Source organism: Amblyraja radiata, chromosome 19, assembly GCF_010909765.2.
Source record: "Amblyraja radiata isolate CabotCenter1 chromosome 19, sAmbRad1.1.pri, whole genome shotgun sequence".
NCBI classification, from domain to species: Eukaryota; Metazoa; Chordata; class Chondrichthyes; order Rajiformes; family Rajidae; genus Amblyraja; species Amblyraja radiata.
In genome coordinates, this window is record NC_045974.1 from 16,018,242 (window position 1) to 16,043,979 (window position 25,738).

The 25,738-nt window shown below is 41.5% G+C and overlaps 1 protein-coding gene across 1 annotated transcript in view; it reads right to left on the minus strand.

The window, feature by feature from the left end:
• nup205 (nucleoporin 205) overlaps positions 1-25,738 on the minus strand; it is a 77,011-nt gene continuing 51,273 nt past the window's right edge. Inside the window, exons 29-43 of the mRNA XM_033037744.1 lie at positions 24,551-24,791; positions 24,124-24,222; positions 22,949-23,097; positions 22,023-22,214; positions 16,937-17,058; positions 16,100-16,238; positions 15,312-15,438; positions 14,591-14,667; positions 7,018-7,146; positions 6,504-6,630; positions 4,248-4,414; positions 3,502-3,625; positions 2,978-3,106; positions 906-982; positions 1-331 (exon numbers count right to left, since the gene is read on the minus strand). Of these exons, the coding sequence (XP_032893635.1) occupies positions 179-331; positions 906-982; positions 2,978-3,106; positions 3,502-3,625; positions 4,248-4,414; positions 6,504-6,630; positions 7,018-7,146; positions 14,591-14,667; positions 15,312-15,438; positions 16,100-16,238; positions 16,937-17,058; positions 22,023-22,214; positions 22,949-23,097; positions 24,124-24,222; positions 24,551-24,791 (2,052 nt within the window). The 3' untranslated portion in view covers positions 1-178. The remainder of the gene's footprint in view (positions 332-905; positions 983-2,977; positions 3,107-3,501; positions 3,626-4,247; positions 4,415-6,503; positions 6,631-7,017; positions 7,147-14,590; positions 14,668-15,311; positions 15,439-16,099; positions 16,239-16,936; positions 17,059-22,022; positions 22,215-22,948; positions 23,098-24,123; positions 24,223-24,550; positions 24,792-25,738) is intronic.

The window sequence follows — 25,738 nt, forward strand, 5'->3', positions numbered from 1 at the left end:
TTAATTCGAAACGCTGAATTTTATTCTATCTGGAAAATAACCTTTTATTTGTAATTACAGGTCGGTCCTCAACAATAAAAAAATTATACTAGTTTTGTGAGCCTTACAGAAATGACATTTTAAAAAAGGCCATGAAAAGAGAAAACGGATGTGTACAGTAGTGTGATTGAGAAGACTATCATGTTCTCTTTATCCTCACAAGGCCACGAATTCGCCGAACGAGTGCTTGAATAAACAAGTGTCTTGACCGTACTCTACAATAACCATTCTCAATTTCGAGCAACTTCTTTTGTAGAGATTCCCCAAAGCTCGCTGCAGCATCAATTTGAAGCTGGAGAAATAAGACAAAACTCAGTTTGCACTGTTAAACACAGAACTGAAACAAGCCACACACCCCATGTTCAGCTTCACTGGCCTCAGGCCAAACCTCTGCATCCGTCAAATGCTCCTGGACATTTACCCAATATGGCAGTGAGCAATGGCGGCCGTGGCAGAACGACGCACGAGCAACCAGCGATCAACTCTTGCATCTTTCCAGCAGATGTAGGGCCAGTTAGAAGAGCAAGATTCTGATCTCCTTGAAATGGGTGATATCAATGTCATCATTTCTTCCAGCTGCTTTCTGCAAAATTACTATCCCACAATTATATCTCAAATTAATATCCCACAATTAGCACGCCTTTATGGACAGTCCCTGGAAAGTTCTCTCTCCAATTCATGTATTTATTCACCTAATATGCGTTTAATGGCCTTTAAACATGGCATTAAAAAGCTCCATCAATTTTATCATAAGAATATCACGGACAGATCCAGCATTGATATCAAGTACAGCAGGTAACAGATTTTATAACTGTGACCATCATCACATGATAGATAACACGGCCGTAATTAAGGTTGAAACCTACCTGCTCAAGGTCATGTTGATTTACTTGACTGAGAATGAGACGCCTGGAATCAGGATTTGAACCAAACCTCTGAGAATCTAGGTTTAATAAAATATAAAAAACAAAGTTGGCAGTTTGGTCAACTTCAGAAATCAGCTGCTCAAGACTACCAAATTTTGCCATGCTGTCTCAAGTTTGTTTTCAAATTATACTGTACAAAATTAATGATGAAAATCTATTTGAAATCTCCAGCTTAATAACATCCTCCTTATAGCAAGGTGACCAAAACTGAATTGAAATGTAGCCTCATCGACATCTTGTACAACTGTATCATAACATCCCAACTTCTATACTCAATATCCATTCTTCAGCCCACTTGAACAGCTGTAATTTTGATAACCTCAAAGTTCTGCTGTAATTTTTGATAACCTGGCAATGCTGAGCTTTGTGTATTGATGAAACAACACTCATCCAAGCAAGTGGAGTATGTTCCATCATGCTCCTGATTTGTGCTTCTAGTTGGTGGAAAGTTTTAAGAACGACAGGAAGGGAGTTATATGTTGCAAGATATTCAGCCTCTGATCCATTTTCATAGTCAGTGTTTATATGGAGCTTCTAATTAATGGAAGATAGACATAAAGTGCTGGCATAACTCAGCGGTTCAGGCAACATCTCTGGTGAAAAAGGATGGGTGACGCTTCAGGTCTGGGTCCTTCTTAATGGAAGTCACTGCACATTTGGTGATGGTTACGCCAGTAAATATCAATGTTATATGGTTATATTTCCTCTGTTGGAGATCACAAGAGATCACTAATGCAAATGTTACTTGCTATTCAGCAGCACATCCAAATATTATTTGCTGCAAGCAAAAATGGGATGCTTCATTGACAGGAAGTACAGATCAAATTAGATATTGTGCAATTACTAGTGAATACACTCACTTCTGACCTTATGTTTGAAGGAAGGTTTAGAAGTTAATGATGGTTGGATCTCGGTCACAACACTGAGGCGTTTCTGCAGTGATGTCCTAAAACTGTGCTGATGAACCCCAACAGCCACAGCCTTCTCCCTTATGCGAGATATAACTTTAATCACTATAGTGTTTCCTATTTGATGCCCACTGACTTAATTCTTATCAAGGCTCCTTGGTGTCACAATTGGTCAAACGATGCCTTGATGTTAAAGGCAGTCACTTTCACCTCACTGCACTGCTGCTCTTTGACTATGTTTGGATGAAGGCTGCCCTGGGAAAATCTAGCCTGGCCATCGGTGAGCAGGCTGTTGAGTAATTGCAGTTTGACAGCACTGTCAACAATACAACACAGTGCAGAAGGTAAGAATAGACTAATTGAGTGGTAATAAGCTAGTGTGAATTGTCCTGTTGTTTTGTGCACAGGACACTCCTGGACCATTTTTCACATTGCAGGGTAGATGCCTGAAATGTAACTGTACAGGGACTGCTTAGCTGGAGGTGTGGCTTGTTTGAGAGCCACATGTTTCCAGCACTGTTGCTACGGTCTATGTTGCAACCACTGCTATCAGCCATTTCTAAATAACATGCAGTGAATCAAACTGTTTGTTGCAGTTTCTGTGTTTATGAGGATTGTGAAAGGAAGCCCAGATGGATCATCTCTTCAGCACTTTAGGTTACAAATTATTGCGAATGTTTCAGTTTCGTCTTGGGCAGTCTCATGCCATTCTTCACCATCATTGAGGATGATTTTTTTTCCCCCTATTGAAAGTACTTTTGAACACAGATAGCTGATGCTCAGGGATTCTTCTAGTTATCAGAAGCTTAACCTAGACTGATATTATTTACCTCTCTTGCTCAATATTATTGCAGCTCAAGCTACTAACTGAATCAAACCATTAGGATTGTGTAACAGAACATCACAATTTTCATGCAAACTCGTCCAATTCAGATTGTGGCCTATTGCACTGGGTAATGAACTCCGTCCGGTTAACACGTTCAGAGAATGTAAGTGTAATCTGCTGTATATCTATCAGGGAACAAGTAGACCTCAACACCTGTGATTAAAATGATCGATCTAACGCAAGTCAGTATTTACAATAACCTCAAACCTGCATCTCACCTTGCTGTTCCCTACCCCTGTAAGAAACATTCATGGCATTTGGAAAATCATGGGTATCCGTGGGAACACAGTGCAAGAAGTAATACTCTAAATGGCGCCATAAAATGAAGAGGCAGTTTTCCACAATGTCTGAAAAGTTAAAATGTCAAAGAACAAAACTGAAAACAGTTCCATTTTCATGCTCCCCTATCCCGCCACTAAACCATTTACCTTTTCAACCCCCCCTTACTAGACTTTATTCACCTCTCTCCTACCAAACCAGACTTTACTCCTCTCCCCTAAATCCACCAAACTGGAGACATCCCTCTCTTTCCTCCTCCAAGCCTGAGACCCTTCAACCCATCCAAACTGGAGACTTTATTCACATCCCCACCACCAGACAGTGCAATTTATTCATCACCATGTTCCAGACCTTGCCTTCATTACATCCTGTGATTATTAAGCGGCAACTCAGACGAGTTTTAGAAAAGGTGCAGCTTCCCTCATTCCTGTGAAGCTGTATGGAAACCAGCAAGAAAGGATACAACAGTAGAGGGAGAGCAGCTCTGCTTGATGGTTAATCTGGTGCACAAGTCGTCGTCTAGCCAGAACCTGTCGCTGTGCAGCTGAAATCTTGTCCACACCAGTCGGCATTATTGCTTGGCATAGCTGTGAGGCACACGACAAAGTTGATCAGTTGAACTGTACATCAGTTTTGTTGTTTCCAGTTGTTAGAACTAACTGGAGCATTCTGGGCACACAAATATTGCCCTTCAGCAGGGACAGGGAGAAAACAAATGGTTTTCAGGCATTTAGTTTAGTTTAGTTACAGCGTGGAAACAGGCCCTTCGGCCGACCGAGTCGACAACGACCAGCAATCCCATTATGCTAGCACTAGCCTACACACTCAGGACAATTTTACAATCTTTACCGAAGTCAATGAACCTACAAATCTGTACGTCTTTGGAGTGTGGGAGGAAACCGGAGCACTCAAGGAAAACCTACGCGGTCACGGGGAGGACGTACAAACTCTATACAGAAAGCACCCATAGACAGGATGGAACCCGGGTCTCTGGTGCTGGAGCTACCAGAGATACAGGCCAGATATTTCACAGAGAAAGGCCATTTGGGTGAGATCATAGGGGAAGGGTGGAATTCTCAGAATGTAACCCAGAGTATAGGTAAGGGAGAAAGTATCTAAAAATAATCTAAACAATCATGCACTGTTGGTTAGCCAAGGGAAGGGCATCTGTTCAAGGTTTCAATTCACAAAATAATACCACACACAGACCTCCTTTATTTCATCTGGGGGAAGGTGCTGCAGATTCTGATACTTGGCCACACTCTGCCGATGGCTCTCATAGCTGCTGAAGAAATCATTTGCACTTTGCCTCAATAGGAACAGTACGATCCCAAGGCTGGGCAGCCTCCAGTAAGGAACCATTGCCAGTTGAGCATCTGTAAACAGGGGAGGAACAACATTTCTGTCACTGTAACTCAAGCAGGAAAGGGAACAGTTTTAGCCTGGTCACATACCATCTTCAACATATTCTAAATTAATCAGACGTAAATCAGAGATGGGAAACATCGGAGGTGGGAAACAAAAAGTGTATTGATGAAATACTGCCTCAGCCAAAAATAACATTTTTAAAACATAAAGCTGCATCCTGTGTTTTCAAAATTTGCCAGTTTTTCAAAATTTATAGTAAAAGTGGCAACAAGGCAAGTCGAACTCTCTGCCACAGAAGGCAGTGGAGGCCAATTGACTGGATGTTTTCAAGAGAGAGTTAGATTTAGCTCTTAGGGCTAACAGAAGCAAGGGATATGGGGAAAAAGCAGGAACGGGGCACTGATTTTGGATGATCAGCCATAATCATATTGAATGGCGGTGCTGGCTCCAAGGGCCAAATGGCCTACTCCTGCATCTATTTTCTATGTTTCTAATTATAATCCCACCTGGCTGTAAAGCAATTAGTTAGACACAGCCAGACAAAGATTGCACTTAAACATGGCCACACATTACCTATAAACAGTGCAACTTAGTTATATTCATTCACACAGAAGCAAATCATTCATACTGTATGTCAAAGATCCTTTGGTCCAACCTATCAATGCCGAACAAGATGCCCCATCTGAGCTAGTGCCATTTCCCTGCATTGACCCTCATCTCTCAAAGCCTTTCCAATCCATGTACCAGTCCAAATGTATTTTAAATGTTATTGCACCTACCTCAACCACTTCCTCTGGCATGTATCTACACCTTCTGTGTGAAAAAGTTGCCCCTCAGGTTCCTATTAAATCTTTCCCCTCTTACCTTAAACCAATGCCCTCTAAATTCTTGATTCCGCAATCCTGGGAAAAAGACTTGCACTACCTAATCTCTTCATGATTTCTTAAACACCTTTAACATCACCCCAAGGCCTCTTGCTCAACCCTTTCCTGGAGCTCAGGCCATTGAGTCCTGGCAGCATCCTTGTAAATCTGCTCTGCCCCCTGGCCAGCATCTTCCTTACAATAGCCTGACCAAAACTGAGCACAATACTCCACCATCCGCCTCACCACATCTTGTACAACTGTAACATAATAATGCAATTTCCTTACTCATTCCCTTGACTGATCAAGGCCAATGTGCCAAAGGCTTTCTTCACCATCCTATCTACCTGCGATGCCGCATCAGGAAACTATGTACCAGCACTTTTAGATCCCAATGCTTCCCAGGGCCGCATCATTTACTGTGAAGGTTCTGCCCTGGACCTCCCAAAAAGTACCATCTCACACTAATCTGAGTTAATCTCCATTAGCCATTCCTTGGCCCATTTTCCCAGCTGAGCAAGATCCCGCTGTAATTTTTGATAGCTATCTTAACTGTCTACCCTACCACCTATTTTAGCATAATCGGCAAACTTATGAATGACGCCTTGTACGCTCTCATCCAATTCAGTGTTATAGATGACAAAACAGCAACGGGTCCAGCCCCAATCAGAGATACAACACTAATTGCAGACCTCCAGTCCAAAAAACAATCTTCCATTTCCAGTCTAAAAACCAATCATCCATCGCCATTTCTCTGCCTCCTACCATTAAGCCAATTGTGCATCGTTAGCTAGTTCTCCCTCAATCCCATGCGATCTTTCTAGAGGAACCAAACATGCAGAACCCCTTCGAAGGCCTTGCACAAGTCCATATAGATGTTTACAGCCCTCATCAGCATTCTTGGTTACTTCTGCAAAAAAACTCAATCAAATTCATGAGACATGAACAAAACCATGCTGACTATAATACTGACTGTCCTCAAGATATCGCTCTCAACTTTCCCAAGCTCACGCCTTCATATCTTTCCCCATGGCAAAAGAGAAAGAAACATTCATTGGGGACTTCCCGATTTTCCTGACCCGAACCTCAATTTCTCTCGTCATCCATGGTTCTTTGCAGGCAAACCTTGCCATGCCAAAAGCTTTGCTATATACTAGGAAAATGTAACATAAATCTGGAAAGTGAGAGCTGAATACACTGGAATATATGCTTATGCAAAGGTATGACTGCTTACCTTGCCGGGTTCCTTCTCGAGATGTCCCTTCAGAAAGACTAGGAGTAAAGAGACAAATTGTATGCTGGGACCCGGCACTGCTTTGTATTAGAAGTGTTTGACAATACTGAACTACATTTGCACAAATCTGTAAGGAAAAAAAAAGTATTGCTTACAATGTTATTCTTAACCAAAACATTAGAAAACTAATGATTCCTTATTGCCTATTAGCTAGCCACAGTCCCAGATAGAATTTGAGTTCTCAGCCAACAAGTTGTGCTCACAGTACAAACAGCTGCAATGAGCACAGTTAAACTGCCAAAGTACTAAAACCCAACTCATTTATTTGGAACGAATCATCTATCATGCCAAATAACTACAATTTGGCATTATTTTAATTGATCGATCCAGTTTTTGTCCATTTTTGAAGACAACCAAAAAGCAAGATCAGGCTAAAACTGGTATCACTTAGGGTAGTTAACCCTTCTAATAAGACATACAGAAAAACAAGAGAAACCACCAAAACGAAGCATACCTGCTGCATTGCTAGTTCCATTTCATCTTTCTTGTTAACCCCACCAACTTGAGTGGCTTCTTGCTGTTTTTTGAACTCAGAAAGTCTGTCTGAGACAGTAAAACGACTGAGCAGGGCCAGACACTGACGCTAGGAGTTACAAAAAAAGCAAAACATCAGCAATACTGAACATGTCAAGTCCTTCACTGAGAAAGTATATCCATCTAGTAGGAAGCACAACGTTAAATTTAAGCATTTAAGAAATACAGCTAGAAAAGCATACTTTACACATATCCCCTTTAAATCTAGACATCCAGTACAAATTATTGGCCACAATTCATAAAGACAGAACCAGATGTTGAGGCTTCCATTAGTCAGCAAATCAGTTTAACTTTAAACTAAGAAACAATGACCCCAAAAAACTGGAGTCACAAGAATCCATCTGATCCACTAATGTCCTTCAGGGCAGGAAATCTGCCATTAATTACTAGCTGATCTAAATGCAGTTGATCTTAACTGTTCTCCACAGTAACCTAGCAGATCATTCAGCTGTTTCAAAACACAGCGAGAACAAAGCTGGTGAGGCTAAAAAGCTGGTGAGGCTACACAGAGGAACTAAAGTAGCAGATTTAGACACAACAAATTTGATCCGCACCCAGCAAAGCTTTCCTGGTGAACGAACATCTTAGGGAATTCTGTCTAAATCAGGAAAACTGCTCTGCAGAATAGTCAAGCAACACAGAAACAAAATGTACAACTAACGTGTCAGACTACTCCAGCAGTGACCTGAATAAAGCAGGGCCCACCAACAGGATAAGACCACTAGAGACACTGGTACAGTGTTAAACACGTAGTCCCGTAGGTCTGAATCATTGACTCCAGAATCCACAACAGAATTTCATCAGCTAAAACACGAACAAGGGAACCATTTTCTGACTACTAACTTTCCCTTCCTGATGAATCATTACTCCATTTTGGACAACACTTCAAAGAAGAATTAGGAGTACCAAATATTGGGAAGGGATTCTCACTGTCAATCACCAAGAATAGTTCAGTACCTTTAGTCTGAACTGCACATGCTGAAGGATATAGATTTATATTGGGTTTGCAGTAGTTGAACAAAGCAATGTGAGTGAGAAAATAACTTGCCCTCATTCTTACCAATGAACCACTTCTAGATGTGTCATTCCTTGGAGACACCTACATTTCTCCAAACAGAGAATGCTCTCTCTTGGACTGTATGGCACCACCATCATACTAAAATGGGACCAACCCACAACACGTCCAAGAGCTCATAAAGTACTGGAAACCATCAGCAGCAGCAAAACTGTCTTTTACTACAATCTATAGTTGTGAGCAATATCAAGCAGACCAGAAGATGAGGTGCCAACCCAGTGAAATGGCAACAGCAAAAGCAGCATGCAATGGACAAGGCTCAGTGATGCTATAACTAGTGGATGAAATCAAAGGTCTAAATTGTGTACGGTGGTGACAGCCAAATAAACGGCAAACTGGGAGGAGGTTCCAAGAAAAAATACATATAAACAGTCATGTTGGAACCCTGCATATGAGTGCCAAAGGCAAGGATGAAGTATTTGCAGCCATGTTCAGCAGGATGATCCCATCTATGTTACATAGCATCAAAGCCAGGATTCACATGGTCTTATTCACTATTCCAGATATCAAGGAGCAAACTGACCCACAGGATGTGCTGTAAAAATAATTTAATTTAATATTAACAAAACTGATAAATAATACTTGTTGAATTCAAGATTTGTGCTCTTGAACTAGCTGTGCCTCTAGCCAAGTTGCCCCTGCGCAGTATAAAGACAGACGTCTAACTAACAATGTGGACAAGAGATGCTGCCTGACCGCTGAGTTACTCCAGCATTTTGTGTCCACCTTCGATTTAAACCAGCATCTGCGGTTAAAACCAGAGATGCTGCCTGTCCCGCTGAATTACTCCTGCATTTTGTGTCTACCTTTGAATTAAACCAGCATCTGCAGTTCTTTCCTGGATAATTTTTTCAGTTGGCATCATCAACAGTACATTCAAATTTCTCGCCGATAAGCTGATTAGATTACCAATAACCAGGAGGGCTTTCCTTGAAGTAGTTGGGTCCAAATCTCTTCATAAGATTGGTCCAAATGTGAACCAAAGCTGAATGCGGAGGATTCAGAATTGGATGGCAAAAAAAGCGAATAACAATACTATTCTACAAAGAAAGGCAGAAAGGAAGGCATTTGTCAGAGTCCCTTGAGGGTGTAACCAACCGCATGGATATAGGGGATTGAGATGTAATGTATTTGGACTTACAGATTTCATTTGATAGAGTTCTCTAACGTTTGGACAGGTACAAAGAAAGAAAGGAATCAGAGGGCTACTGGCCAAACGAGGGCAGGTGGGACTAGAGTAGATGGAGAATCATGGTTGGCATGGGCAAATTGGGCCAAAGGATAGTCTATGAGTCCCACAAAAAGGTTACTGCACAATGTAAAGGTGAGTCACTGACCACACAGCTTCCGTCAGTCTGCCCCAGGGCAGCTGTGGCTACAGAAGTAACTTACCACCACCGAGTGTGACTGAGGAGTGAATGAATAATGCGATGTAAAGCGCCTTGAGTATTAGAAAGGCGCTATATAAATCCCATCCATTATTATTATTATATGTTATGGATGGCCAACCAAAAACAAAGTCAGAATAAATGCAAGATTTTCAATTAGTCATTGTTGGGATGCCATATGTGTTATCACTGCAGCCTCAATTATTGATGACTTGTAAGAGGGGGCTGAATGTGCTTCAGCCAAATTTGCTGCGATAAAGGTAGGCGGTTTAGTAGGCTGTGAGGAAGAAACAAAGAGCCTGCAAAAGGAATCAGGAAAAGGTTAAATGTGTGGGCAAGAAGTTAGTTAATAGAGTGTAAGATGGGAAAATGTAAAATTATCCATTTTGGAATGAAGAATAAAAAAGCTAATTATTATTTAAACTGAATGCAATTATAAATTGTCATGTTAAAGGATCTGGCATCCTTCGTTTATCAAGTACAAAAAGTCAGCACACAGCTATAGCAAGTAATTAGGAAGGCTAATGCCATACTGACCTATAATATAACGACATTTGGATGTGTATGTGGATAGGAATGGTTTGTAAGTATATATGCCAAATGTAAGAACATTGAGCTAGTCCAGAATATCAATTTGGTTAGTATGGACAAGTTGGACTGAATGGCCTGTTACCACACTGTATACCTCCATGAGTACTCAGTATAAATATATGGATGTTTGATGCAATGTCATTGGATGTGATCTTACCAGCATCCCGAGTACTATGTATAATTTTGGTCTCATACTCAAGATGTGGAAGCATTGGAGGAGGTGCAAAGAATGTTCACTGAGTTGATTGTTGGTATGACTGGGTTGAGTTATGAGGAAATATTGAGCAATTTGGGTTAAACACATTGGAGTATAGAAGATGGAGACTGAATTCTCAATCTCACTGAAACTCAAGATGCTTCTTCTAAGTGCTCTCCGAAATTAAGTAATGGTTCATTAGCAAAGGAAAGTTGGTCATCAGGAAGGGGTTTCCTTGTTTGTGTTTCAGCTGATGATCTTATTGAATGTCAAAGTAAACTCAAGGAATTAAGTGGCCTGCTCCTGTTTCTTGTGTTTTAGACAATATCCAACCAGACATTGCTGCACAAAATGGCCAGACTAAGACCATGCACAGCAACAGCAGATAATCCATTATCTCTAACATTAATTGACATATCTGCCACCATCATAGTTCCCACCATCAATATTCTGGGTAATACTAATAACCAGAAATGTAAGTGGCCTATCAAGAATAGGGACAGTTAGGTTATCTGTGGCAAATGACTCACTTCCTGATATTTCAAAGCCTTTCCATCATAACAAAAAGCCACAAAACACACGTGGTGGAATATTCAGTACTTACTCAATGATTACTCAATTTTCAAGAAGCTCAACACCATTCAGGACAAAGCAGCCCACTTCTGTGGCATCCCATCCACCACACTAAATAATCATTCTCTCCACAATTGGTGCACTACAGTTGCAGTCAGCTCCTCCAAAATAAAAACAAATGGGGAGAGGGGAATATTGACCCCGAGGCCAAGATTGTATCAGCCATGATCTTCCTGAAAATTTTGAGGAGCTGAGTGGCTTACTTCAATTTCTTATGTTATTCACCTTCAACAGTAGCTTACCAACCTTCAAACTCTACAAGGAAGCACAAAGCCAACAAGCATATGGAAACACCACTCTGCAACTTTCCCTCCAACTCCCTCATCTTCTTGACGAGAAATTTATAGCCATTTCTCCTCCATTGCCATATCTGGAATTTCCCACCAAACCACACGGAGTACCATCATCAGCGGTTCAAGAACCACCACTTCTGAGGAGCAATTAGTAACGGACATTAAATGTTGGTCTTATCCTGCGATGCACAAATCCCATGAATGAATAACTTGAGAAAATAGACACATAAAAACAGATGGTGAAGTAGAGAACAAAATTGTGTTTACATAGAATAAGAAGGAATAAATGTGGAATGTGTCCATATTCAGCAATGTAATTTTAAAAGGTGCCATTCTTCAGCATTACTGAGTTTGCAGTAGATCTACCATCTCATTCTATTTGTGAAAAGTTTGCTGATGCCAGAGGAACAACAGGGAAACTAAAATTAGCATCAGAGCTTGAAGTACAATGACTGTTAGAAGCAAACCTGACAGTTATTATGTTAACAACACATTTCAAGAAAAGTATGAATATTCAAAGACTAATCTAATTATAATTGGTGTTAGCTGAATAATGCTTGGCAGAGCACCATGAGTTGTTACCAATTTTATTTTTTGAAACAGTGACAATTAACACACTTATATTGCGAAGCAATCAATTTCCCATGATGTCAGGCCCACACAACATTCTGAGTAAGAGGCGAGAATCACTCCAGTCTTACAACTAAGATCACGATCACCGCCAACAATCCAGAGCCTAAATACATTCATTGTCCAAAGTGGAATTTTCCAATACCACCATCCTGAGGAATTATAACTGACCAGAACCCTGACTGGATCAGCCATGCAAATTCTACAGCTACAACTGGTCAGAGACTGTGCACCATGCTGTGAGTGACTCATTTCTCATTCCTCAAACTTTTCCCACATTAACAAAACACAAATAACATTTGCACCACACGAGTGCCAGACGATCACTACCTCAAATCACTGATTCTGGATAATTAAAGCACTGCCCTTCTGCCCAAAGATCCTATAGCAGAGCAAGATAGACCACTCCTTCTAAAAGCAATGGGCTGACTGTAGTACGCAACGGAGCGGAACGTTGGCCTTTTTTTCCATCCATTTCAGTAACCCGACCCGACTCGCAGTGTAATCAACGTTGCGGGGGGACAGTTTGTGTTAATAAATTATAATTCTGAAAATGAGGAGAAGATTTTTCCCAAATAACTTTTATTTTTACGAGGGTGTTTCCGTAACCGGCTTCCGTCTCCGTATTAGTATCCTATGGGATCTTTTTTGCGGAGACGGAAGCCAGTTACGGGAATGGGGCCGAAAATTACCCATGAATCAGCCCAGGACCGTACCACGTCTTTTTCGTCGAGTGATCTATCTTGCTCACTATAGGATCTTTGCTTCGGCCAGCAACATCCTGTAAGTTAATCTGTACAGCCACATAAATGCATTGGTCACAAGAACAGGTCAGAGGTTGGGAACCATGTTGCAAAAGACTCAAATTGATTCACTAAAGCTTTCCACCATCTATAGGAATGTAGTAGAATGCCCTTCATTGCCCTGGATGAGTGCAGCTCCAAAAACACTCAAGAATATCAGGCCATCCTGGAGAAAGTAACATTAGCAAATTTGCAGATGACACAAAGCTGGGTGGCAGTGTGAATTGTGAGGAGGATGCTATGAGAATGCAGGGTGACTTGGACAGGTTGGGTGTGTGGGCTAATGCATGGCAGATGCAGTTTAATGTGGATAAATGTGAGGTTATCCACTTCGGTAGCAAAAACAGGAAGATAGATTATTATCTAAATGGTGTCAAGTTGGGAAAAGGGGAAGTACTGGATCTAGGGGTCCTTGTTCATCAGTCAATGAAAGTAAGCATGCAGGTACAGCAAGCAGTGAAGAAAGCGAATAGCATGTTGGCCTTCATAACAAGAGGAGTTGAGTATAGGAGCAAAGAGGTCCTTCTGCAGTTGTATAGGGCCCTAGTGAGACCACACCTGCAGTATTGTGTGCAGTTATGGTCCCCTAATTTGAGGAAGGACATTCTTGCTATTGAGGGAGTGCTGCATAGGTTTACAAGGTTAACTCCTGGGATGGCAGGACTGTCATATGTTGAGAGAATGGCTTGTATACTCTGGAGTTTAGAAGGATGAGAGGGTATCTTATTGAAACATATAAGAATATTAAGGGTTTGGACACGCTAGAAGCAGGAAACATGTTTCCGATGTTGGGGGAGTCCAGAACCAAGGGTCACAGTTTAAGAAAAAGGGGTAAGCCATTTAGAACAGAGATGAGGAAACACTTTTTCACACAGAGTTGTGAGTCTGTGGAATTCTCTGCCTCAGGGGGCGGTGGAGGCCAAATCTCTGGATACTTTCAAGAGAGAGCTCGATAGGGCTCTTAAAGATAGCGGAGTCAGGGGATATGGGGAGAAGGCAGGGACGGGGTACTGATTGGGGATGATCAACCATGATCACATTGAATGGCGGTGCTGGCACGAAGAGCCCAATGGCCTACTCCTGCACCTATTGTCTATTGTCTAAAGCTTGCCCATTTATTTAGCACCTCAAGCACCACCTTAAGCATTCACCCCCTCTACCAACATTGCTCAGTAACTTTAGCTGGTATGCAGCTACTTGCGGAAGCTACTTTGTTAACACCTCTCAGACCCACAATCTCAACCACATTGATGGACAAGAGTAACAGGCACATAGAAATCTTCACATCTACAAAAGTTCCCCTCCTAGTCACTCACTATCCTAATTTTAAAATATATCATTGTTCTTTTATTTTTGCTGGGTTTAAATTCTGAAATTTGCTATCCAACACCATTGTTGGATCGCTTTCAGCAAACAAATTAAAGGATATGGGGCACCACAGCCCAACTAGGGACAGGCAATGAATGCTGGAGTTGCTGACTATAAATAATAAATCTCAAACCACCAACCTCAGCAATCAAGGATGAAGATTAACACCTAAAATAGATAGATTTTAACACCTAATCTAGCAAGGAGGTTGGAAAATTGAAAAGGCAAATACAGTATTGGACTTTATCACAAGAGAGCTGACGGAGAATGTGGTAGAAATTATATTAGGCATATACTGTAACATTCTGGTTAGACCATATTTCGACTACTGCATTCAGTTCTGGGGATCACACCTCAGGAAGAATATCCTAGCTTTGGAAGGAGTGGGAACATATGTAGACGAGAACCAGCCCTAAAAATATAACACTGATTGGTCAATGTAGGAGATGTGGATCAAAAGGTGAGTGGAGAGGGGAAAACAAGAAGAACCAAGCATTTAAATACAAAGATAAATACCTGGAAACGTCCGATATGACCTCTGAGTTCCACAATTGTACCATAGTTGCCTTCTGCTTCTATTTCACTTACCACACCTGAAATAGTAAAAGACGAGATTAACTGAGTATTCACATTAATGACATTGTGACATTTAACAGATATTTGGACAGGTATGTGGATAGGGAAGGTTTAGATGGTATGGGCCAAGCCTGGGCAAGTGGGACTAGTGTAGATGGGCAAGTAGGTTTCCATTCAGTATGGTTCAATGACCCTTTTGACAACGTAACCAGAAATGTCACTGAGTAGACTGCTTCCCTACAAAGTGTAGGTCCTCTGATAAAGCATCGATTGTCGATGAGGTGCGATTTCACAACATTTGTATACTTATCCGTTCCTCGTCTGTAAACTTGATAGACAGTGTCAATAATGTATTCAACTTTCCGGGTCAAATTTTGATACTCTTCATGTTATACTTCAAGTTATCAGCCACATACATCAATCCAGACTTACACTGATGATACCTGACTATGCATTATTACCATCTGTCACAAAAAGCCACATGATTTGCACAATACCGAGTATTCGTTAAGTACAAATTTTCTCCAAAGTAATTAACAATGCTAAGGTGATATCAGGAATGATGCAAGAGGCTAAGATTAAACAATCAGACAATTGCATAGATGCAGTAAACCAAACGACTTGTTTCTATACTATACAACTCTATGACGTTATTTCTTACCCGGTAAGGCTGTTTTGCCTATAATGCCTGTTAAAAGTGCCAGTTCACGCAAGGACCCAGCAGTTATCTCCTGACAACGTAGGATGGCCTGGATGGGTTCTGAATGAGCAATTAGGAACTGTAGAACCTGTTTCAGAGAAGATCATCATTATAACCAGATGAGGAGAAGAAACATTTGCATTTAAATACTCCCCCTAATGACCTAAAAATATTACAAAATGTATTTACAGCCAATTAAGTATTTAAAGTGTAATCACGACTGCAATGTTAAAAATGAAGAACAATAACACACGTCACGATTTATAACCAATGATGCGATAATGAATAGACAACCTGTGATGATTGATGTTGATTCAAAGGTATAATCAGCCAGGATTTGGAGAACTTATCTCTTCCTGAAAAGTGCCCTGGATCTTTTGTGCTGCTGAGCCCTCATTTCTCCAGGTTCTCAACAAACAATGCTAACTAGCAACTGCAATTCTCTAACTGAATTTAGAAATTCAAACAATCCTGAAAACATTCTGGTAAATTATTTCGGTAGATTTACACATTTTAGGCTGGTCTGCTTTACTCTTGTTCTGCAGGTTTAATTGCAGACGCAATTCAACAATCCGCAATCAAACAAATACTTCACTGGCGGAATTGTACCCACAAATAGCCATGGTCAAGGATCACTTCCACAACTAATTCACTTCACCTGCAAAACTACTTGGTAAGGATCGGAATACTGCGGAATGTCTGATTTCACAATTTTAAAACACATTTCCCCACTGTTTAGATGTCCTTACCTGACTCGCAGCCTGATGATGCTTCCCTGTGCTGGTGGTTAGCATCACCTGAACAAGCTGAAGAGCCGGGAGCAGGATCTGCCGATACCTTTCCACAGGGGCCGGAATAAATCCCAATGGGTCTCTGATGCAAAGCATACTGTAAAAAAGACATGTTTTGTATTTATTGAGCCATTAAGCACAGAAACAGGCCCTTCGGCCTAACTTGCCAACTGAGTCGCCTAACCCAGCTTGTCATACTTGTCTGTTTCTGGACCACATCCCCCCAAACCGTTACTATCCATGTACCTGTCCTAATGTCTTTTAAAAATCGTAATGGTTCCCTTGTTCAAACAGTTTTGCAACCCCTTGTAGAAATAAAGAGCAAGGAAACGTGCAGAGCAGATAAACTGAAGAAGGAAAAGATGAGTAGCCCGAGAACAGGGAGCTCTCACCAGGGTCTCCTCGATATCCCGCAGCTCCGCTCTTACTTCCCCTCCCCCCTTCGTAACAAGGACAGAGTCCCCCTTGTCCTCACCTTCCACCCCATCAGCCGTCGCATACAGCATATAATCCTCCAACATTTTTGCCACCTCCAACGGGATCCCACTACTGGCCACATCTTCCCACCTCCACCTCCACCCCTTCCTGCTTTCCGCAGAGACAGTTCCCTCCGCAACTCCCTGGTCAATTCAGCCTTTCCCAACCAAACCACCCCCTCCCCAGGTACTTTCCCCTGCAGGAGATGCAACACTTGTCCCTTTACCTCCCCTCTCGACTCCATCCAAGGACCCAAACAGTCTTTCCAGGTGAGGCAGAGGTTCAATGGAATTCTCAGACTCCATTAGCATTCCTTACCTGTGTGACTCAGTTTCAGGCCGATGATCATAGACCTGGCACTGGGACAGGCGTACAATGACCCCAGCCGTCAGAATCCCTTCAGTTCCTGGTTGGATCTTGGCCACTCTTGTCAAGAATGCCTTGTGAATATTTAAAACAGAAAAAACTCACTAAAACAAACATTTTAAAGTCTTAAAAACTTACTGTTAATTTTGTAAAAGTGTGGATTGCATTAGGTTTTAAAAAAAGCAATTGCAATTTAAGTAAACAAAAATAGGATAACAATATTTTGAAGATAGACACAAAAAGCTGGAGTAACTCAACGGGTCAGACAGCATCTCCTGAGAAAAGGAATAGGTGACGTTTCCGGTTGAGACCCTTCTTCAGACTCGCGCCGTCACCTATTCCTTTTCTCCAGAGATGCTGCCTAACCCGCTGAATTACTCCAGCTTTTTGTGTCTAACTTTGATTTAAACCAGTATCTGCAGTGCCTTCCCACACATACCAATATAATTTAAGTTTTATTGGACTAATTGATACATTCCCCCAATTGTGCCTCTTGCACATCCACTTCCTTCGCTCTTTTCCAGCCCCCACTCCTGCTGCAACTTCTGCCCTGTACTTTGATGGCAGCAATTGTCAGAGCCAAGGTTTGTATGGTGCTTCAGGTAGCTTGGGCTTTCACTCATGCAGAGTACTGAAGCAACACGAAGGTGGGTGAAGGGTTACAGGATATATTTCAAGGTCGAGAAAGGGGGTCCAAGTCTGGTGGTGAACCAAAATGCACCATAGCACTATTATGAAACGAACAATCTGTCTCAGTGCCAAATCCAACTAAGTATGTGCAGTTCTGATCGCCCAATACAGGTAGGATGTGTAGGCTTTGGAGAGGTCTAATATTTAGACTAAGAATTCAGTTATTATATTACAAGTATAATTATTGGGAAGTGTCTATCATTTTAAACTCGCTCCTCTACTGGTTAACCTTTTGTCCATGAGGGCCTAAATTGTTCTTAGATATTAGTAACATGCAGTTACTAGCTTAGGTAGATAGATGGTGAAAAAAAAAGTTGATAAATGCAGCTTATTTTTTTAATTGACATGCATACTGGCACCCTTTAGCTTGCAATAAAAGCTCTTGCACATTATAGGCTGTGGGCCGAGGAGCTTTATTCTGCAGTTTCGTGACCCAAGTCACCAAACTACATGAAATTTTCACATATGGTGTAAAAATATTTATATAAATCACCCCTGAAACTCGATATGAAGAAGACTTGCACATTTTTTAATTAAATTAGAGAAAAACCGGAAAAATGTTGGGAATTTTTTAGTCCAATCAAAGCACGTTAACATTGAGTTGTCTGCCAGTTGGCCAATCACGCGCTTTGTTTCAGGCTAGCACACAAAATGGCTGAGGGGGCTTCACAGATGCCTGTTTTACTGGAGATTCCGATTTGTTGTTCTGTGGAATAAATGTCGTGGAAACTTGCAGCAGGTTAATTGTATTTTGTGGGAAAAGCATTAAAAAGGCTGAAGAAAGTGCTGCGGTGGATTAAAGTGCAAGAAAGCCTTCAAAGTCCCTGCTGATGTGCTGGAACACAAAGAAGGCCCCCATTAATCAACTCTAACTGAAAGGTAAGACTAAAGTCTGAATTTATGAAAATCTATCTGTATGGACTTTAATTAGTTTAATATAATGTGAATAAATTAATTCATTCATTCCTTATTCATTCATTCACTCACTCACTTACTCATTCATTCATTCATTCATGAAATTGAGGGCCTAAACTATAACAGTCAATTAAACATTGTCACTAATGCCAGCGTGTTGTAGAGTAATAAGTCTTTAACAGCTAATCTCGGAGCTGCCTGCGAAAACTTACCGGGAAAAAGTGCTCCGATCGCGGGACCTGGGTACTCGCGGTAAATAGCGATCGATATCCCTCCGCTTTTCTCCAGTTATCGGGGTCTGAAAACGACCACTACAGACGGCACTATGTACAGCCTCCTCCCCCCCCCCCCGTCCGCGGAGATGATCCGCGGCTCCACGATCGCAAATCGGCCGCTTATTAATTGAGAACGCGGCTTCACTTTACCGCGAGTACCTAGGCCCCGCGATCGGAGCACTTTTTCCCGGTAAGTTTTCGCAGGCAGCTCCGAGATTATTTGTTAAAGACTTATTACTCTACAACACGCTGGCATTAGTGACAATGTTTAATTGACTGTTATAGTTTAGGCCCTCAATTTCATGAATGAATGAATAAGTGAGTGAATGAATAAGGAATGAATTAATGAATTTATTCACTTTATATTAAATTAATTAAAGTCCATAGAGATAGATTTTCATAAATTCAGACTTTAGTCTTACCTTTCAGTTAGAGTTGATTCATGGGGGCCTTCTTTGTGTTCCAGCACATCAGCAGGGACTTTGAAGGCTTTCTTGCACTTTAATCCACTTCGCAGCACTTTCTTCAGCCTTTTTAATGCTTTTCCCACTAAATACAATTAATCTGCTGCAAATTTCCACGACATTTATTCCACAGAACAACAAATCGGAATCTCCAGTAAAACAGGCATATGTGAAGCCCCCTCAGCCATTTTGTGTGCTAGCCTGAAACAAAGCGCGTGATTGGCCAACTGGCAGACAACTCAATGTTAAACATGCTTTGATTGGACTAAAAAATTCCCGAAATTTTTCCGGTTTTTCTCTAATTTAATAAAAATGTGCAAGTCTTCTTCATATCGAGTTTCAGGGGTGATTTATATAAATATTGTTATACAATATGTGAAAATCTCATGTAGTTTGGTGACTTGGGTCACAAAATCCTATTTCTAGACACATTTTTGATGCTCGGCCCACAGCCTATTACTAATGTCTTGCAACAATTTAAACCCCTCGTAGACAAAATGTTAACCACAGGGGAGTGAGCCCAATCTGAGAGAAACTTGCCAATAATTGAAGTTAATACAAAAGACAGTTGAGAATAGGAGCCTTGGTGCAGCTCAATTTTACAGGTGGGTTTAAACTAAATAGCGGGGGGGGGGGGGAGGGGTAGCCAAATTGGGACTATAAGGATGGAGTTAAAGGGGAAGAGAGTACAGGAAAAGTTATGAAAGACACCCAAATTAATGGGACGGAAAGTTCAAGAAGGGATAAGAGAGTAAGGTCAGGTGAAATAGGAGCCTGTGTGAGAGGGGAGGTAAATACCGAATTAAAAATGTTATATATGAAACATAACACTGCTTGAAACATGAATGCGTGAAGTATAAGAAATAAAGTGGATGAGCTTGAGGCTCAGTTAGAAATTGGTAAGTATGATGTTGTGGGAAATACAGAGACATGGCTGCAAGAGGATCAGAGCAGGGAACTGAATATTCAGGGGTATACGTCCTATCGAAGAGACCGACATGTGGGCAGAGTGGGTGGGGTGGCTCTGTTGGTAAGGAATGAAAGGCAGTCCCTTGCGAGGGGTGACATAGAATCAGAAGATGTAGTCATTGTGGATAGAACTGAGAAATTGTATGGGTAAAAAGACCCTAATGGAAGTTATCTACAGGCCCCCAAACAGTAGCCTGGAGATAGGGTGCAAGTTGCATCAGGAGTTAAAATTGCAGGTAGAGTGGGAAAATAAGGTTGGTACTAGATCGCAAGAAAGGGAGTGCCTCCGAGATGGATTCTTAGAGCAGCTTGTACTGGAGCCTACCAGGGAAAAGGCAATTCTGGATTTGGTGTGTAATGAATCAGATTTGATAAAGGCAACTCAAGGTAAAAGAACCATTAGGTGGTAGTGATCATAATATGATGTTTTAATCTGCAATTTCAGATGGAATAGGAAAAAATGGAAATGCCAGTAATGCAGTTGAACAATGGGGACTGTGGAGGCATGAGGGATGAAGGAACAAAATTAGAGCACTTGGTATTGGGGGTAGGGTATTGACATGGATAGAAAATTGGTTGGCAGATAGGAAATAAAGAGTAGGTATTAACGGGTCCCTTTCAGAATGGCAGGCAGTGACTGGTGGGATGCCGCAAGGCTCGGTGCTGGGACCGCAGCTATTTACAATATACATTAATGATTTAGATGACGGAATTAAAAGTAGCATTAGCAAGTTTGCAGATGACACAAAGCTGGGTGGCAGTGTGAACTGTGAGAAGGATGCTATGAGGATGCAGGGCGACTTGGACAGGTTGGGTGAGTGGGCAGATGCATGGCAGATGCAGTATAATGTGGATAAATGTGAGGTTATCCACTTTGGTGGCTAGAACAGGAAGGCAGATTATTAACTGAATTGTGTTAGGTTAGGAAAATGGGAAGTACAACGCGATGTGGGTGTCCTTGTACATCAGTCACTGAAAGTAAGCATGCAGGTACAGCAGACAGTGAAGAAATCTAATGGCATGTTGGCCTTCATAACGAGAGGAGATAAGTATAGGAGCAAAGAGGTGCTTGGCATGTTGTTACGGGCCCTGTTGAGACCACACCTGGAGTATGGTGGTTACCTAATTTGAGGAAGGACATTCTTGCTATTGAGGGAATGCAGCGTAGGTTCACGAGGTTAATTCACGGTATGGCGGGACTGTCATATGTTGATAAAATGGAGCAACTGCGTTTGTATACACTGGAATTTAGAAGGATGAGAGGATATCTAATAGAAACATACAAATTTATTAAGGGATTGGATTAAGGGATTGCTAGATGCAGAAAACATTTTCCCGATGTTGGGGGAGTCCAGAACCAGGGGCCACAGTTTAAGAATAAGGGGTAGGCCATTTAGAACAGAGATGAGGAAAAACTCTTTCACACAGAGAGTTGTGAATTTGTGGAATTCTCTGTCTCAGAAGGCAGTGGAGGCTGATTCACTGGATGCATTCAAAAGAGAGTTAGATAGAGCTCTTAGGGCTGGTGGAATCAAGGGATATGGGGAGAAGGCAGGAACAGGGTATTGATTGTGGATGATCAGCCATGATCACATTGAATGGCGGTGCTGGTTCGAAGGGCCGAATGGCCTACTCTTGCACCTATTGTCTATGTATATATGTACATGAGTGAACACATTTTTAACACTAGCTTGGCAAAAAATAAATAGGTCTCCAAAAACCTACCATTTTAGATTCATAAAGGTACAAAGCTTTCAGTAAAGGAGGTTTGGTACTGAGCATGCTCTGAAGGATGGCATCATCCTGGGCTAAGCTGTCCGCCAGTGCTTTCAGGTAGCCGCTGTTGGTGAGATAGTAGAGCCATTGTTGATGCTGGTCAATAGCCACAATCCGGTCTAATACTGCCAGTGCAAGCATCTGAAATGAGAATATCAATTCACTGAGATATCGTGCAATGTGGGAAGAGACAGTTCTAGGGTTGGGGACCCAGGAGCAAGTATTTCTCCAATTTATCGTATTCCCTTAAACCAACCCAACTGTATCTGCTTGGTATAGAGAACACTATACGAAATGAAGATACTGCACATATCATTCAGGGTGAGTAACCTAATCCAACCTGAAGATGGGTCTCGACCTGAAACGTCATCTATCCACATCCTTCCGATATGCTGCCTGACCCGAGTTACTCCAGCATTTTGGCCTATTTTGTAAACCAGCATCTGTAGTTCTTGTTTCTACTGAATAACCTAATTTCTTGTTTCTTTCTTATTCAACAATGAGGAGCCATGTCAACAGAGCTCAACTTTGTCCTCAATGAACATCCATAGTTTCTGATGTGATTCACTGACCAACAGTCAGAGGTCGAACAGTATCTCTAAACTAAACTCAGTCAGATTTCTCCTTTTTGGTCTCAAGACCCATCAGCTAATGAGAAGATCAGCTAATAAGAGAGAACAAGAACAGAGGCCGCCACTTGTTGGTTTGTATGACATGATACAATTACCCAGTGAATATATGAAGGCAACATATCAACGAAAAACGTTAGTTGCTTGTGGTGGGAGAAAGGCGTTAAAAGGGAAGAGTAAAAATATAATATTGCAGTGGTCAAATCCCACACCTTGTCCTTTGGGCATACATTTACTCATACTTACTTGACCGATTTCATGCCCATCGCAAGCATCTCGACAGACAACCTCCATCAACGATGCCCCATAACTCTCTATGATATTCATGTTATCCTTTTGCAGTTTGGTGTAATCATCTTCTGGAGCTGTGAGTCTCTCCCACATGGTTTGCTTTCCTGCAACACAATGATTGATGGCAGCAGGTGATATTGCACTCAGCCACCCAGAAACACAATTCCAATTTTCTACCATAAATCAGTTCTAAATCAGAGCTGTCAGTCAGAGAAAACATGGAATGCATTATAATAAGCTTTAGTGGCACTAAGTTTGATATAGAAGGAAACATGATTGATCAAGGCTTCTAACATTGGCCAATACTGCTTGCATCTTGCTAGAATGAAATAAACATTGTACTTCCCAGTTAAATAGCTCATTTGAATTAAGTTCACATTTCTTGACAAATTGGCCATTCTTAATGTGTGGGCCAGTCAATTTAAACTTCCAGCAGAATAGCAGACCTATATTAGCAGAAAAATATTATGAACTGTTGTTATATTGGTCTTTTACATCAAGGATACTGGAAGACACCAGGTTATGACAGCATTCTGTTTTCCTCAGTCAGAAATGAACAGAAACAGTTGTGACGTGAGGACAAGTGGTTGGCTTCATTGACCCAGTGAGTGAGCGAGCAAGTCTGCTCAACTCTCCCAGCTCTGCTCGTCCCAAGCTCATGATTGTTACAACTGGAGGGGAGTGATTGGGAAAGTGAAGGAACATGGCAATGCCCCGTTCCCACGTTGAGCTCTGTTGACATGTAGCTCCGCAGCAGCCAGTAAATCCATCCCCATCCTTCCCACCGATTCCACAAACACTAATTTGTATGAATGTAAGTCACAGGCTTGTAACGTGGGGAGGACGTGTATGGGTTCAAATTAATCCTTTGCTGATAGGATGCCAGAAGCAAGTTTTGACCGGAGAAAGGATTTTATTCCTGACCCGCTGAGTTCCCGCAGTATTTTACGTTTTGCTTTTACCCTATGTTGTTCTCTATTTTAATTGACTGAGAGTTAGAGTCCACTCTTTGGCTCAAGATTCCTCAGTTGGATAATCGGAAATGAGACATAAGTGGAAAAAAAACATTGCTCACAGACTCCCATTTCCATGACCTACAACAATCATATCCATGTATAGAGCAATCATACCCGTTTCCAGAGTGTCTGGTTCATCAGGCTTCTGACTCGTCTGCAGGTAATACAAAAGTGCTCCATAGAGGTGTGCTCTTACACGCTGGAAACCGCCACCTGCCAACAACAACATGTGTCAATGATCGTCACCCTTTCACATGCACTGTACCAAGAGTGATTATCTATGTATTGGGACATGCACAAAAGGCAAAAGAAACTTGCTTTACACACAGATTGATGCAAAAGTGAATTCCCAAACAGATGGATTAAGGTTTGTAAATTGTAAAAGTTAAATGGATCTTGACACCTAGTTATTGTTAACTCGAGTCTAAACAGCTGACAGTATAGAATTGCTGGGAACAGCAAAACCCGTGAAAACAAGACAATTGGAATCAACGTTCCAAGTTGCTCAGTGAACAGCAGTGGTATTTTCAGTGGAACCTACCCGTTCTGAGGATGAAATCCAAGAGCTTCCTGAGGATGATGTGAAGAGAAGAGTCCCCAATGTAGCCAAAGGTAGCTGAAATATCCCCTGGCATGGAGCAGCCATTAAGGACGTTCTGAGAATGGGCATTGAGTGCCTGCTTCTGCTCATTGCGGACTGTCTGGCTGAGGTGAGCGGTTAGCGTGAACACTGTTCCAGCCACAATGGGCATGAGTTCCTGGGCAGCCTCCTCGTTGAGGATCTAAGTAAGAGAGATGTCGATTCTAAAATACATCGCACCACAGAGCACTGGAAAATATGTTCCCAAGAATCACAATACAATTCAACTGTACCTAGATTTATTTTATTTGAGCCATTAACCAGCACCTCCTAAAATAATGTTTGGCGAGTCAAATGTTTTGATGAAATAATGTCAATATAAAATGCAGGATTTGTCAATTAAATATCTCCTCATAGGTCAGCCCTGCCAACCGAGGAATCAATTTAGTGAAGCTACATTACACTTCTTCAACTGCAAGTACAAAGTTCCTTAGATTGGGGACCAGTTTTGTGGACAGTATTCCAGGTGAAGTCACACCAGGGCTGTACATAATTTCAATAAGGCATTTTCTCTCTTGTACTGAAAGCTTCTTGTAATAAAGAACAACATACTTCATGCCTTCGTCATTGCTTGCTGCACCTAGTTTGTTTTCGAGTAATTTATGTACGAGAACATTCACGTCTCTCTGAATACAAAAACATTGCCATCTTTCACTACTGAAAAAATATGCAATAGGCGTTCACCTATCTTGCAGAATCCACATGGAACCTCTCTACTTCTCTGCAAACTCTTCATAACTCTCACTGATGCCCAGCACCAATCCTTGTGACACCTCTCCAGTCACAGCCTCCATTGCAATGACCTCTTGCATGGCACTTTATGAAAAGCCTTCTGGAGTCCAAATCCACTGTAGCTTGTTCACCCTCATCTATTGTGCTAGTCACAATCACAAAACTATAATGATTTATCGAGCATGCCTTCTCCTGGAGAAATCAATGTTGGTTTTGCCCAATTCTACAATTACTTATTAAATGCCATAAAACTACTATCAACTAATTCATTGATATATGTGTTTAATTTATCTGCCTTAGTTGTGAGGGACTCAAATTAACGTAGACATGCTTTCATAATTTTATATTTTGTTTCTC